At 40.2% G+C, this 15,812-nt stretch overlaps 1 protein-coding gene across 2 annotated transcripts in view; it reads left to right on the forward strand.

Annotated features, from left to right (window-relative positions):
* Nucleotides 1-15,812, forward strand: part of LOC110026029 (ABC transporter F family member 3) — a 76,772-nt gene that overhangs the window by 24,233 nt on the left and 36,727 nt on the right. For both annotated transcript variants that reach the window (XM_020726781.1, XM_020726790.1), the window contains exons 12-13: nucleotides 3,865-3,947; nucleotides 4,428-4,522. In XM_020726781.1, coding sequence (XP_020582440.1) covers nucleotides 3,865-3,947; nucleotides 4,428-4,522 — 178 coding nt within the window. The remainder of the gene's footprint in view (nucleotides 1-3,864; nucleotides 3,948-4,427; nucleotides 4,523-15,812) is intronic.

Here is a 15,812-nt window from a genome sequence, read left to right on the forward strand (position 1 = left end):
GGAGGTAGTCTAGACAGCAGTAGGAAGAGGGATGACATGGATTGGACAGTAACCGAAAGGGGGATGACATGGCCTAGACAGTAACCGAAAGGTGGTTTGTGACTGCTGGAAACGAGTTCGGAGGGGTTGCAGAAGGATAACTCTTTCGTCGAGGTCGAGCTACAGTCGAAGCACCACTGGACCCTTGGAGACGGTCACCACTTCAGACGATTTACAGCCGAAGCACATTCTCGTCGTCAGGTACAACCCCCGGAGGTGAAGAACGCCTCAAAGACAACAACTGAAATCAACATTCATCAAAACTGTCATCCTCTCAGCAAACATGTATAAATAAGTGGGGTTAGTAGATAGATTAAACAAGAAATAAAGGAGGGGTGATGGAAAGGAAGGAAATTGAAATTATGATCGAAGTGCAAGGTGGTAAGGTAGGCAATGAATAGGGAGGATGCTCTTATTGAAAGGAGTTAAAAGGAGAAAGGAGGAAGCTATAAAGGAAAGAAAGGGACGCGATTACTTTAGGAGCTACACTAACGCATTCACGGTACTGTAGCAACTACAGTCCTACATCCACAATAAGCTCCTACGTCAGATTGTAGATCAGAATGTCATAAAAAAAAAATACCTGGACGAACTTCCTGAGGTAAGGTTGAAAAATCTTAGTCATAAGAGATTGAAATTTGACGGGAGCATTGGTGATGCTGAATGATATCACCAAAAACTCATAATGTCTTTCATGAGTCCTGAATGTCGTCTTGTGCAAATCAGCTGGATTCATCCTGATTATTTGGTATCTTGACTTTAGAATAATTTTGAGAAGATGATAACTCCATAAGGTTCATCCGACGTTTCATCAATCACCAAAAAAAGAAACTTGTGCAATACATTTTTCTAGTTCAATGCCCCACACTATACAAAAAAAATGTCCAGCTAGTATCCTTTTTCTTCACCAATTAAATTGGACTCGAAAGGGGCTCACTTTGGGCCCGACAATCCCTGCTTTGAGCATCTCTCAAATCAACCTATATCAGTATGGCCTGACACTGATAGGAGAAACGCCTTTTAATGTAATGACATGGTGCTCCCTCTGTAGCAGTAGCGCGCTAGGCGGTTGAAAGATGTCTGAAAATTGATGTAGAAGATGTTGAACACACTTTGGGAACTCTAGTGACTCGGGTCTCCTCTATACTTTGCAGCTCCATCAAATAGCACCACATTGTTTCCCATATCATATTAGCAGTGGTTTTGAGTGAGACCATGGTTCTGTATAAACTAGTTTGTTCTCTCAACACTTCCTTTCTCCCCTCCATCCGAATCTCCATAGTCAGAGATTTTCAGTTCACCTTCGTTTTCTTAATTGTCTGTAGTCACTTCATTCACAGAATCAAATAAGTGCTTCCCAAGTCCAAGGGAAGGAATTCATCCACCACATGTTGGCCCTGTAGTGTCAACACTAATTCCCTGCGAATTCCCCAATTTTCTCCACGTTTCTTGCTCCATCAAGACGCCAAAGCTTCCCATATCTACCAGTTTTAACCCCAGCTGGTCCACAATCGGGTTTGAGATGAAATTGTGAGTGGCCCCACTATACATCAACACCGCTTTCTGTTGCACTCCGATTTATCCCCTCAACTTCATGGTGTGATTTGAAGTAAATCCCACCACTGAGTTGAGAGACTCCTCTGCTTCATGCAAGTGTAAGTGCTCATCTTCTTTCACCGTTTCTTCATCGGACTCCTCACTATCTGCCTCCCTCAAACTAAAAAAGTTTGGAGTGTGCACTTATTGGGCGCTTAAAATGGAACCCGAGGCATACTTTTCATCACATACGAAACATAATCCCTTTGCTCTCTTGTCATGCACTTTTGCCTTTGTGAGGCGCTTAAAATTGACCCCAGGCCCGAACATTTCTCTCCTTTGGTACCTATTTTTTTGAAATGACCACACATTACTCGTGGAATTTTCCAATGGCGCCGGTTTTGTTGGTATTCTTCTGTTTAATTCCTTCATATGGGCAACCTCGATCGTCTTTCTCAATCCTTACAAACTTAATGGTCGGAGTGCCGCCGTATGTTGGGCTTTAAGCCCTTCATGAAGTTTCACTCTAATCTTGCTTCAAAAAATTCCCCCAACCATCTTGTCAATATCTCAAATCTCTCTCTATATTTCATGATAGTTCTCTCTTGAGTTAAGACATTGAATTGCTCGTGCAGGTCTTCTTCTCAAATGACTTGAAAACATTTCAACAAACAATCCCTTAATTCCTTCAATGAACATATCGGGTATCTCACCTCCTTCCATTAGAACCATGTTGGGGCTTTACCCTCCAAACATAATCATGTTGTCATGAGCTTTTCTTCTATATGTAGCCCATCAGCCGTGTAGTCCTCTCTCTTAAAGATTGAAATCTTTAATTTTCTAACTCTTAGAATCAACACTCTAACTTCTTCTCCCTTCGGTGTTTACCTCCATGTATCTAGGGTAAAACTCCCTCTTTCAATCATAGCCACCCATTCCTATTTCTCTCATTACTTTTCGTGCTCCTCCAAATTCCTTGCATAACCCCTCCTCCATGTTTCGGCCCAACCCTTTCCGCCCGAACTCTCTAATCCACCTCCTATCAGGTCCTGGGAGGAGTTTCTTGATGGTAGATGCTTTCCTCCTCATGTTCATCTCGTTTGATTTCTTTTCTTTTTAATTTTGCCAAGGATTCTCCAGTCAACCCTTGGTTAGGGTTTGCAAATGGAGCTGGTTTTTGGATTGCATCTCGATAAGTTTCCTCAACATCTCCTACACGCCCTCAAATCCACCCTTAAATCGCTTTTCCATGGAAGAAAACTTTGCTTCTATGGTTGAGAACCTTTCCTCTATCTCGGATTTCAGTTGCCTTATTTCTCCTTTCAATCTCTATTCCAAAGCATCAACTTTCCTTGCTCTCTTCTCTCCATGATCATGCTCTTATACCAATTTGATATGCACCAAAACCAACATCATCAACAAATGACATGAAATAAGTGTGAAAACCTAAATTATGACTAATTTTACCGATCTCGAAGCAAAAAACTAGAGACAAGGTTGATCTACAGTTCGAGAGGTAGATTGCCTCGTCATAAACCTAGGCGCCTCCAGGAATAAGACTCCTAAGGAAAAAAAAAAAACTGCAGGAGAACGTAACATAAAACAAATCCTAGCTTATTAGCCATAATAAATATTTCTTAAGATTCATTCAAACTTTTTCCCCAAAACCTCCTTTACTCCCTCTCCTCGCGTACCTAATTAGCAGCTTCACTGGTCCCACAGGAGGGCTGGTTGCCTGCTGGTTTGGTTGGGCTGGTCAGGGCCAGACCAATCCACAGAGGACCGGTATATCAGAATCATGAATGTATAAATTTGATCTTATCAAATAAACTGCAGTTTGTGAATGTGATTTTGATGATCACAATTAAATTATAATTCTACGTCTCATTTTGTTGAATGTAAATTTGCACTTGAATAAGAACATGCTCATGAATCTGGACCTATACTCAATAAAAGTCTGCCAGAAGGTACTGATAATGAGATTAGTTCAATTACCATGATGGACTTTTTGACTGACTCGGGTAAGATTTAATGCAGAATGAAATATTTAAGATGGGTCTCGTTGATACTTAAATTATAGAAAAGGCCAGAAAGGACACGTGGAGGGTGCTTATACGTTGCTTCGTGCTCTATAAATAAATGAATTAAAAGCGTGTCCAGTTTGTCCTTTTCTTTTTCAAGTAATTTTTTCAATTTCGTACTATATGTCTCATCTACTAAATCTAGTCTTATGCTGTCAATTGTTAGTATATACATGTAAAAGATTTTTTTGTATTTATGTGGCTGCAGTGATGCGTCATTTGGTTATCCAGGGGGTCCTACTTTGTTCAAGAATTTGAATTTTGGTATAGACCTGGACAGCCGCATAGCAAGTAAGGATTATTTTTTTCCTCATTCACCATCGTCTTATTCTCTGTTTAGACGAGAGATAAGATGGAATAGATATAATCTATCTTCCCTTTAATTGCTTTTTATGCATTTTCCTTAAATGCCATAAATTTTTTCACCATATGCAGTAAGGCTCTTTTGACTTTATTTTATTTTATTTATTTATTTTGTGATATTCTATGAACTGATGTCATCATTTTCAGGTCATTTTTTGTTATAATATATACAATGTGTAAGAACTATTTTTCTGCGATTTATTGGAATTTTGGCTTTTTACTGCTTGGTACAATCATGCTTCACCTTGCCATGTTTGGAAGATCCTGCTACTTGGTCGAGTCTTTAAATTAGCTGGACATTACTGCTTGCTTGTGCTTTATTAACTTGATTATGTATCTTTATTGTCACTACTTTTTCTATACATAAGTTTTGTTGCTGCGTCATTGAGACATTTAAATTGGATTTAGTGGTTGGCCCAAATGGCATCGGCAAGTCGACTATACTAAAACTAATAGCTGGGGAACTTCAACCAACTTCTGGAACTGTATTTCGCTCAGCAAAGGTATTTGTCTTCACATGACATATCTTACTTGCATACTTTTTGTTACAAGATGCCCAGAAATGAATTGCTTTCCTTTTTCACTTTCTTAAGGCAGCCTCAAATTATGCCTTAAAGTGCTTAAGGTGGTTTATTCTTCTTTGCAGTATTTGTATTATAAAATTATCAACAGAAAGCAAATTCTGCTATTTAACAAGATTTTTTTAGCCTCTTAAAAATGCTATGAATTGATTTTTTTTAACTAGTTGGGCTGTTCTCTTTTCCACTCACAATGAGGCTTGTGTAGATGGTACAAATATATCACTAACAGGTACATATGTAGATGATACAAATATATCAAAAAAAGATAACATGATTAGAAATTCCAAACATTAAAAAAAAATCGACATAAGTAGAAGTTCATATTTCTGCAATAAATACATATACCATACCAAAAAAAAAATCACTCATCGACCAAAACCCGCAAATATTCGAGACGCAATTCAGGCTCTAGCGCCATGGAAATTTCATTCGAGTTGAATCCTCAAGTTTTTTCACACGCAGTGCATGAAATCGTTTGTCGGCCACAACTTCAGGAATAGTGCCCAAAAGCCTGAGACAGTCTAATATGTTAGTTTCAGATATTAGTGGAGCTGCAAAAGCTTCAAGTAAACGATCGAAGAAGGTGTTCACAGAATGTTCCTTCTCGTTATTGCCTTAGCCTCTTTAAAATTGTACTGGACTCCCCCATATTCCTCTGCTTAATGCTATGCACTTCTTCATCGGGTATCAATGACTCATGTGTGATCTCATCTGGTATCCCTGTAAAACCGCTTTCAGTAGGGTTGAATGAAAACTTTCCCGTTGCGACAACCCATTTAAACATTATGTCCAGTTTCTCTTCAAATTCCGGCTCTATTCCACACTGTTTGTACTTCTTTGCTGCCGGTACCGCCTGTGGTATAACATTTAGAGGGGATATTTAAAAAATTATAATTAGAGAAAACAATTTGCGAAGCTAACAATTCATGGATTATATATAAATTTACCTCTAGTTTTTCAGCCCACCATTCAGCTGGAGTATCAATTGTCCTTTTAATCGGATCCCAACCCAGGCCGGTAGATCTACGTTTCAACTCCTTCCATATTTTCCATTCCTTCTTCAACTAGTCCCATTTGTTTTTAAATTTAAGCCGGTCGTAATCCCTGCCAGTCAATTCGTTGAATCTCTTGCCAATGTTTAGCCACCCTTATTAAAATACGTTGTTGGTCTGTTACTCAGTCTTATTTCTTTAATACACAGATCACAAAAAATATTTGTAACGTCTTTGTCCCACATTGCGGACTGACCCCCTTCAACCACTTTAGACATGATTTAACAGCAGTGTCGTGTAACTATTCTGAATAAAAACATATTAAGAATAGCCTTATGCTAACAATGAATCAACATCCATATATGTCGTGGAATCAACAAAATGAACAAAAAAATTATGAACCAAAATCCACATAATTAACCAACAGCAGTGTCGAGATTTTCTAAAAAGAAAAAAAAAAGAAAAAAAAATACACAAATGATATATGTGGTTCAGTCAAAGACCTACATCCACAGTAAGACATTAAACATGTTTTATTATCCAATTACGTTAGAGTACATTGCTATGATTATCCATGGAGAACACTACTACAACTATCAAGTACATGTGTAATAAGTAACTTCTAATACATGTCATGGAATCCAACTTTTAATATATTGTGTATTCCTAAATGCAACTTCTCATACATGTCGAGACACAACTAATGAGACAGTTGCCATATAGAAATTTTTAACGCAATAACATAACACCATGTCTTCATCTGCAATACATTTTCATCTCCAAGTTATTAGAGGCTGCATACTATTGCTGGACCAAAATTAAATTTGTAGCTCTTTAAATGCATTCAAAACAGTTTCGAGCCATACATACATCTCCAGCTGCCATATAAATGTTGTAGTACTTTAAATGTTGTAGCACTTTACATTTTCACAAAGCTAGTAGAGGCTGCATCCTATCGCTGTACCAAATAAATATTGTAGCACTTTAAATGCATTCAAAACAAATGAAAAATGCTTGCAGCAGTGTATAATCTCACGCAAATATGCAGAAATTCCATAGAAGAGTGTCCAAATAAAAAGCCAACCTGCTATGAAAAATTATACAATGCATAACATAATAGTTTCGGTTCAATGCAAACCTCCCAAAGCCATAGTGCATCACATAGGCAAACTCAACAATGCATCGCATAGGCATAACATAGCCACATTTTTTCTATTTGCTTAATGCATCAAAGCTTCAAACAATGATATCGAACAGTTGTACCTACAGTGCTTCAAAGTCACATTTTTTCTATTTGCTAAATGCATCACATAGGCATAACATTGGCAAAATCCTACAATTTGCTAAATGAAAAGGCCACATTTGCTAAGTCCTACAATGCATTGCATAGGCATAACATAGGAACCGAATAATAACCTACAAATAATACCATAAGGAGAAAGAATCGGGTAGCTGGAATAAAAGCCTGAAATCACAATAACAAGTTCATCTCATTAGCTAAGAAAGATGCACATAGAATCAAATTCTTTAAACTGCTAAAGGTTCAAAAAATGCAAATCAAGCTTAACTGTAATGAATAAGGAAAAAAATAAGATAATCGGAAAATTTCTTAACTCTTTTCTCCTTTGCATACTTTCTCTTCTTAAAACTTGCACATTTCCAAAAAAATCTTGAAGAATCACGGGCGAGAGATGTCGTGAAGCATACATGCAGTGCGGGTAATGAACTAGATCGGAGATCTAGGTACGCGAGCGAGGGTCGATTCGATCTGCAGAGGAACGTAGAGAGGAGCGCCGATTCGATCTGCAGAGGAGCTTCGATCTGATCTGCGGGCGCGAGCGAACAGTAGAGGAGCGTCGATCAACAACAGCGAGAGCGTCGGTAGTAGCAAAGCGAGAGGGTTACAACAGGCGAGTCGTCGTTCGTGAGATCTAGGGCCTTCGTGGGATCGAGGGCTGCGGGGTAATAATCCCACCCTGAACGCCGAACGCGGGGAGCTGGAAGCGTCGAAGGAGCGAGCGGAATTATATAAAAGTATTAACGCTGCGTTCCCCAACCGCAGGACCCAACGCCCGAACAAACGACAACACGGCGTTACGAAAACGCCGGACGCGGAAAAGAAGCTGCGCCAAACGGGCCATTAGTCTCTTGTAAAATATCTTAAGGGCTTGTTTGGCTGCAGTTAACCTAAATGGTAAATTGTGAGAATTTAGAGTATTGTAAGTGCAATTTATTTAGTTTAACTGAACCTTTTTGGTTGGAAGCAAAATTATTTGTGTTTTCTTATTGTTTTTTTCTTTTATGGCTATTACTTTAACTATTTAGTTGCAATCATAATAAACAGTTGTAGTTATGATTTGCTAACATAGAATAGTATTTAATGATTGAGAGCAAGAATTGTGCGAGTGGGGAAGGCATAGTGCTGCGAAAGCGAAACTGCTGAGTGAAAACTTGCGAGGGGTTGCAACAATAGCGAGAAGTTTTGTTGTTTGGCTACTTCTGTGAATGTTTGGCACAAATGAATGAGAAGATCAAAGAAATTTTGAATCATAGTGCTGAATGTTAGAAATAAAAATGTATCCTTTTTGTGAGCTGCACCTTTTGCCTTTGTGGTGGGATATGTTTGGTTTGTATGCAGCCTTCATTTGGAGATGAAATATCTCCAGAAAAAAGTTGTAAGCATATTTGGTCATGCCTGAGGCGTATTCCGTTATGTGCAGACACAAACACAAAAGATAGTTTGAAGTTTTTGCGTTTCATAATCTTCAGTTGCTAAATGTAAACTAGAGATCATCATTTGTTTGTAACCCAGAACTTACAAGAATTAATCATCAAGATGAGCCAATGCATGTACTTATTTCTTGTCGTGCATTCAAACAAGTCAGTCCACTCGATGCTATTAAAACATGATAAACCTTAAGTTATGGTTATCTACCCCAAACGAGTCAGCATGACCATTTGTTTGAGTTGATTGACTAAAATGCTTCATGCATTCACTACCAATTTCGTTGTCTCAAAGAATGATAATATCAAGAGTAACAAAACCCAAATATAAATCTTTAGAAGGGTCTCCAACTAAATTTCAAATCTTCTTACATTAGTTCTCCTTTAGTCACACATCAATAAAGCCAATTGCACCCTTGCTTAAAGCTGTGCACTTGCTACCTAGTGGTTTTGTTGCCTACCTTTGTACTTACAATGATGAATGAAGTCACATTACTGGCAAGGCCTTAAAAGGCTTTTATTACCCATATTAATATAATATAACTAACCAAATAGAGAGAAAATAAATCTTCCTTGGATAGAAGACCATGAGATCCTTCATCTTACCCCTCAGATTTGGTAAGTTCCATTGGCGCTGGGCTTTGTAAGCGGGAGGCGGGACGTGGGGCCTTGGTTGACCGGCTGAACCGGTTGGCGGGATGGCCGACTAAATCGGCCAGGATAGCTTCTAGTCCAGCCCCTTGCTGGACTGGTTGGTCTTCTTATGAGCATGAGATACCGCGACTCCCCCCCTCCGTATGTCTGTTTGCCGCCCTTCGCCCTTCTTTTGTTGTTGCCGCCCTTTTTTGAAATATTGTATTTTGCACTAATCAATTAAAAGTTACAAAAAATATGCAAGCATGCACCTATGATGTACAAAAGTGAGATATGTCCTCTACAAGTATATTAGAGAGCTCCCTATCATCATCTATATGCATCAAAATAAAAGACCGATCAAGGGCACACTTAGCAAAAAAAAAAAAAAAAGAGCGGCCCTATTATAATCCTGAGAAATATGAAAAAAATAAGGCTTGTTTAAAGTTCAAAAGAAAAGCTAGATCCGGATCGTCATGATGTTGCAAAGTATCCTTCTTCAAGTTGGATCTCAAAAAGTTCATAATGTTGACATTATCACTTTCAATGATTATGATATTAGCCTCGAACATCCAAGGGATGCAGATATTGTGAAACGAACGGATAGCTTCAAATTCCACTTGGCCACTATGCAAATACAATAAATTCTGTCCCGCTGCAACTAGGGCCGTCAAAACGGCTTGTTGTTCGCGAACAACTTGTGTTCGGCTCGCTAAGAAGCTCGTGTTTGGTTCGTTTGCTAAGTTGACGAGCCAAACACGAACAAAAAATTTGTTCGTTCGTGTTTGGCTCGTATAAACAATAATTTTTAAATCTTGCCCTAACCCGTAACATTTTATAGTTACCTGATTAGGGTTGTCAAAACGTCTCTTTGTTCGTGAACGGCTCGTGTTCGGCTTGCTAAGCAAACGAGCCAAACACGAACACATTTTTTGAGCTCGAAATGTAAACGAGCCGAAGACGAGCTAAGCTTGGGCTCGCTCGCGTTCGGCTCGTTTACACCCTTAGCCGCAACAAAACCCTTTCTCATTTCGTCATGAATAACATCGCCGGTCTCGACTATCCCTGAGGGCAGTGAAGCTCCATCTACATTAGTTTTAAGCCAACCAGTATGGGGAGGATGCCAAAATAGAAAAAAACAAACTTGAAAGGGTGGCTAGCATCCCATTTATTCCGAAACGACAAAAGCTACATTAACGTGAGTGCTTAGAGAATAGATTCCTCAATAATCATAGGCGTCCCAAAAGACCGATTGTGAACTTTGCTGTGAAGTGCCTTCGAACAATGATGAACCATGTAGTAATAACATCGAGCTTGGGCAAAATTACTTGTCGTAATTTTACTAAGCTCCCCAGTTGCCTCCTTGAAACAACTAAAAGAGGGGATGGAGATACCCCATCGATGCATAATATCTTTTACCCTGCAATGACGAAGCAGTTAGTAGAAATATTGTCTCTGTCTTCAGTAGTCAGGCAGCCTCAAGGGCATTCCGTTGCTTCCGAGTGCCCCCTCCTAGCAAGCCAAGCTTGAGTAGCGATAGCATCATGCATCATTCTCCACCCAAAAAAAAAAAAAGTTCTCTAGGATGCAAATGTAGTCGGCCGGGCCATTTAAAATTGGTTCCAGCAGGGGGGAAGTTGTCACTATACATGAGACTAGTAATGGTCTGCCCCGAGTGCGCAGGAGTCAGCTCAATGGTGTCTTCACTAAAATTCTGGTGAATTTTATCCTGTGAAATTCTGTTGACCATATCACCCCCCCTGCCTGCACGTTCGAAACTCCATTATTGATAAAATGAGAAACCTTTTTTTTCCTTCTAGACCGGTGATATCAGCTAGATAAGGCTATCTGGATATCCCACAATTGCAGATCCACACATGTACCACTGCCTCACTATTCTGACCACCAATAATTTTCCACATGGTAATTTGCTTTGGAGATTTGGCCCTAGCAAATGCCATGAAGTGGATGTGCTACGAGCATGGTTGCGGTTCCAGATATTTGTGCCATAGCAAGCTTTTAAGCACTTGTGGAGGAGGGATTCTTTGTTATGCAAAAACATCCAAGTCAGCCTGGCTTACAAAGGCCCTTTCCAAAGTTTGGAATCATGGAAGCCCAACCCATCATGCTTTTTCAATTTGCATAGTGTCCCAAGCAACATAGTGGATATCACAATTTTACACCTTTTCTCAATCTCATGGAGGACACCAATGGGCACATTAGCATGCATAAGGAGATAAGTAGGCATTGCCAAAAGAGCAGAATTGATTAGAGTTGTCGGACCCGCTAAAGAGAGGTGTTGTGTTCTCCATGTGTTGAGTAAAGCAACCGCATTTTGAATAATGCTCGTGAAATCAGCTTTATAAAGTTTCCTTAGCGCAAGCTTGACACTAAGATACTCAATCTCTTCTACCTTAGTAAAATGTAGGAGCTTTGCGATGCATCTTTTCTTCCAATTATGCGCGACCTTGTTAAAAATAATCATTAATTCGGAAGAGTTTATTTTCTATTCCGTCCACTCACAATAATCATTTAAGACCTTCAAGTGTTGCTTGTTTTTCGAAACATCGGCTTCAGAGAATAAAATAATATCATCTGCATATAGCAGATGGGAAAGCAGAGGAGAATCAGGAGCAAGGCATATGCCAATATGCTGAGCACTTTGCAAAAGAGCCATAAAAAGTAATTCAGAGCATATGATTAACAAATATGGGGAGAGGGAGCAGCTTTGCTGGAAGCCGCAATTGCATTGATTCAAGGTGAAAGCTTAACATTAATTAAGAGAGTGAGATTTGGGTGTTGCACGCACCTAAGAATCCATTTTGTAAAGATTTTGGGCATCCCCAAGCTTCAAGTACCCATTTGAGCATCGTCCAACTCATTTTATCATAAGCTTGCTCCATGTTGATCTTAATCGTCTTTAGCCCGATTTTGTCTTACGAGTGCTTAAGTTTTTTCATGTCTTGGACGACGAGACAATGGGTAAAGATAGAACAGTGGGGAACAATAACTCTTTGATCTTCAGAAATCAATGCCGGTAGAGTGCCTTGAAGTCGATTCACAAGAACTTTGGCCGCTCCTTTATAAATGGTGTTAGAAAGGCTGATAAGCCTGAATATATTTGGGGATTTAGCGGGATCTTTCTTTGGAATTAGCACAAGTAAAGATTCCTTCCAAGCCGAAGGCATATACCCAGTTGTAAAAAAACCTGTGAATAGCATATGTGGGAATCCCGCAAAAGAGTGTCTGACATGCATGAAATCCGACTAATCATTGGAACTGATAGCAGCCCCATGCCACGTTGTTTGAAAAAAACTCCAAGGAGTTAAGAATATCCTCTAGTCTTCAGTATGGTTGCCATTAGGAAGCTTGAGACGATTAATCCTTTTGCTTTTATAGCGGTAAGTGGCAACAATGTGAAAAAATTAGAGTTGGATTCTCCCTTGTTGAGCCATCTACCTTGGCTCATTGCCGCCACCAAGTCACAATGAGGGCCAAAATGACTTGAAGTCCGTAGGCAAGGGTAGACCCACGACCGACCAATGCAACTCCTGAAGCTTGAGGAGCTCAAATTCGAGGATAGATTTCTTGTCACTTTGTTCTTGCTCCAACAATGTTAAGCTTTAAAAGTTTTGGTACACTTCCTTCTAAGGTGTCTGAACAAGACTCATAATCTTTCTTAGCCCAATATACCTGACAATATGCAAAGTCGTGGGGTAGGAAGGTCATAAGTATTCAAATTGGAGGAGCTTTGGTGTTTTAAATCTCAGTTGCGCCAACTCCAACGCATTCAAACATTGGTTCGAAGCGATACAAAGAAGATGCTTGGTGGTAGCTAGAGGAATGCGCTGGAGCGTGTCGGAGTTAACAAGAATACTATCATGCCAGACCCAAATCTTGCTTGCGCCATTCTTGTTATTGCTCCAAGACCTCTGACCCAAAAAAGCCAAGATCATGAAGGTCATTCGTGGCCATAAAGTCCAGAATGGCTTGCACACCTTTAGTGAAAGTAAAAGGGCCCCCCCCTTTCTTATTCTGCTGTCCTGTGATGCAATTGAAGTCTCCACCAATAATGGTGGAGAGTTGCTGTTGGACCTCAAAGTGAGAGTACTTTATAAGTCGGCGCGAGCATGACTATCAAAGCTAGCATAAATCGTGTAAATGGTCCATTCTTAGTTATTTGGAAGCTTGGCACTACCCATAATACATTGGGCATGCTTAGTGTTAACAACAAAGGATAAAAGGTCCCTCTACCACAAAACGTGGATCCTCCCTGATTTGCTTGCTGAGAGTTGAATTAATTGTCCCACTTGATACCGGCCAGTTTATCTCTCTTTGCAGTCAAAGTTCTCAACCCTTATTTCCACTAACTTAATGAAAAGCGAGCTGTGACCCGTGGCGCTCTTACGGTTAACCGAAGGGGACGCATCTCCACAGTTCGTAGCTTGATCCGCCACTGGTATTGGCTTGATGCCTTCTTTCATTTTGCTACTCCTCCAACAAACCCAGTGGGAGTAGTTTTTTTTAAAATTGCCCCTAGTGACCCTTTCTTTGGGTGCCTTCCCCAAATGCCTCTGTTGACAAGGAGGAACTAGTGGAGATTCCGCTATACCAACGTGAAATTGCAAAGAAACTTGTGGGGGATTACCAGTAGTTTCAGTTTCCATTGTAAATGTGCAATTAAACATTTTATGCGGTTTGACTTCCAATGTGCGGTGTACTCTAGTAGCTTTCTTGTTGGTGACCGATTCTTCCTTATTGTTAAAGAGTTTTTTTTGCTTCCCCAAAGCTTCTGTAGCTTGGTTTTTTTGAAGGCTTCTTTGTGTTTCTCACCACAAGGGTCCATGGCCCAACATCACCCAATTCAACATTTGGGTCTAAATTTGAGTTATCATCCTGCACAGTATTTTCCAATTGCTATTGACGAATAGTGGCTTCTATCGGCAAGTTCTGCTTGCCTTTTGTGCCCACTATGGCTGGCCCATCAACCTTGACGTTGTTCCCTTCATCACATTAGAATCGGGACCTAAGTTCACCCCCTGAGAAGCATCTTCAGTGCTCAGCGAATCAACAATGGTTGAAGAATTGTGCTCATCTATAGTATCACTCATCACATTGTAATTCATTAAGCTTGTTGAAGTGAGAGCTTCCTTGTGAAGAGACCTTGTGGCCAACTTTCCCTCAATTGAAGCAAAGATGGGATAGCCTTTGTTACTCAGAACATTGAAAAAACTTACCTTCGTGATGATTGATCCAAGTACCCGAAGTCAATTTTTTTACACAAATAAACACGAACGCAGACTCAGGCGTAATTGTTATGTACCCATGAATCGGTTTGAGCATCATTCCACAGTGGTTGCCTCACCATTCCTGCAATATGAAGGATGTTGGTAGAATCCCAATAAATAGTGGGTAGCAGAGGTAAGCAAATCAAAATCAAGGTCGAGATTCCATGAAGGGAATTCGGGGCAAAATTTAGTTTCCCCACATCTAAACTAATAATAGTACCCGCAGAAAACCACGGTCCTCCAACCAAGAAAACATTCTTTTGCTTTGACATTTTCAAATGTTCAAATAAAACAGTCATTGGTAACAGTAGCAAGTTTGAAAAAACCGATCTGTGCCCCTTGTCCACTAAGTTCCACGTTAAGGATAGAATATGGGAGATACCTATCGAGAAGCTTGCCCACAATGGTCGTGTCAAGCGTCTTAATATTGTTGTGAACTTTCTCTATGTTGAGATTAACAACCCCCCATAATCGTTATAATCCTGGATTTGCTTTCACTGTGACTTGAACATGGGCCGGTCTTGACCAAACCCTTTCTTTGCCAAAGAGTGGGTTTAGATTGACAGGAGGAAGATTTTCATCTGCGCTTTGCTGCTAAGAATTGATGTTGCAATGGTGGGTTGTGAGGCCTTGAAATTATTGCTTTTCGAAGAATTCTGTTCCTTTGAAGGGGCACGGGCATTGAAATTTTGTAGTTCAACAATGAACTATAGGCTACTCGAAAGAGTTGTTTGGGGGCATTATCACTAACATCTGCTGGGCGGTGTTCGTCAATAGTTGCCTCTAGCATTTGAGTGTCTAGATTTTCCACACTTGCAGGAAAAAACTCCTCCTCAAGCATTTCATCATTCATAAATTTCCCCTTATTTGCAATCTTTGCGTAAGGGGCATCTGGAGTATTATCTTCCATAACCAAATTATTCATATGACCATCTAAAATCTTAGCTCTGATTTGAACAAGATGATCAATCTTGTCATTAGGCATATCTTGAACTTCATTCAACAAGGATCTCTTGTTTTATCCTTAACTCCATTAGCCTCCTTAGGTGGTGACCGAGACTTGCTTCTTCCACGTTGTCGCGGAGGGGATCAGGAGTAATGCTGAGCGTGCATCTCCTCGCCCCCGATTGCGGTTCTTGACCATCATGCGAATTGGATTGTTCCACAAGATCCAGGTTCTTGTTGATTTGTGCTACTGTGATGTCATTGTATGTATGGTTGCTAAGCGTCTCACACACCCTGGCACAAACCTTTGAGATAATGTTGTAGGACTACTTGGGATCCAACAATGCAACTTTAGCTTTCCATTCTTTAGTCTCGATCAAGAACTCTTCAACGATTTCCTAGGAAGCCTCATCTTCTTTTGAAGATCTACCTTCCTTGCCCAATGTCGTTTCTAAGGCACGTGAAGTCTCCAAACCAGCACCCGAACATTCTCGATTTCAGCTCACTGCCTCCACACTTACCAGAGCCGCCACCATCATCCCTTGAACCACCACCCAATTCCTCTTCTTGGAGTAAGGGGGTGATGGCCGACCACCACCTCAATGTGCCATAGTTTCTCACATTGCACCA

This window comes from Phalaenopsis equestris, unplaced genomic scaffold (assembly GCF_001263595.1).
Source record: "Phalaenopsis equestris unplaced genomic scaffold, ASM126359v1 Scaffold000002, whole genome shotgun sequence".
Classification (NCBI taxonomy): Eukaryota; Viridiplantae; Streptophyta; class Magnoliopsida; order Asparagales; family Orchidaceae; genus Phalaenopsis; species Phalaenopsis equestris.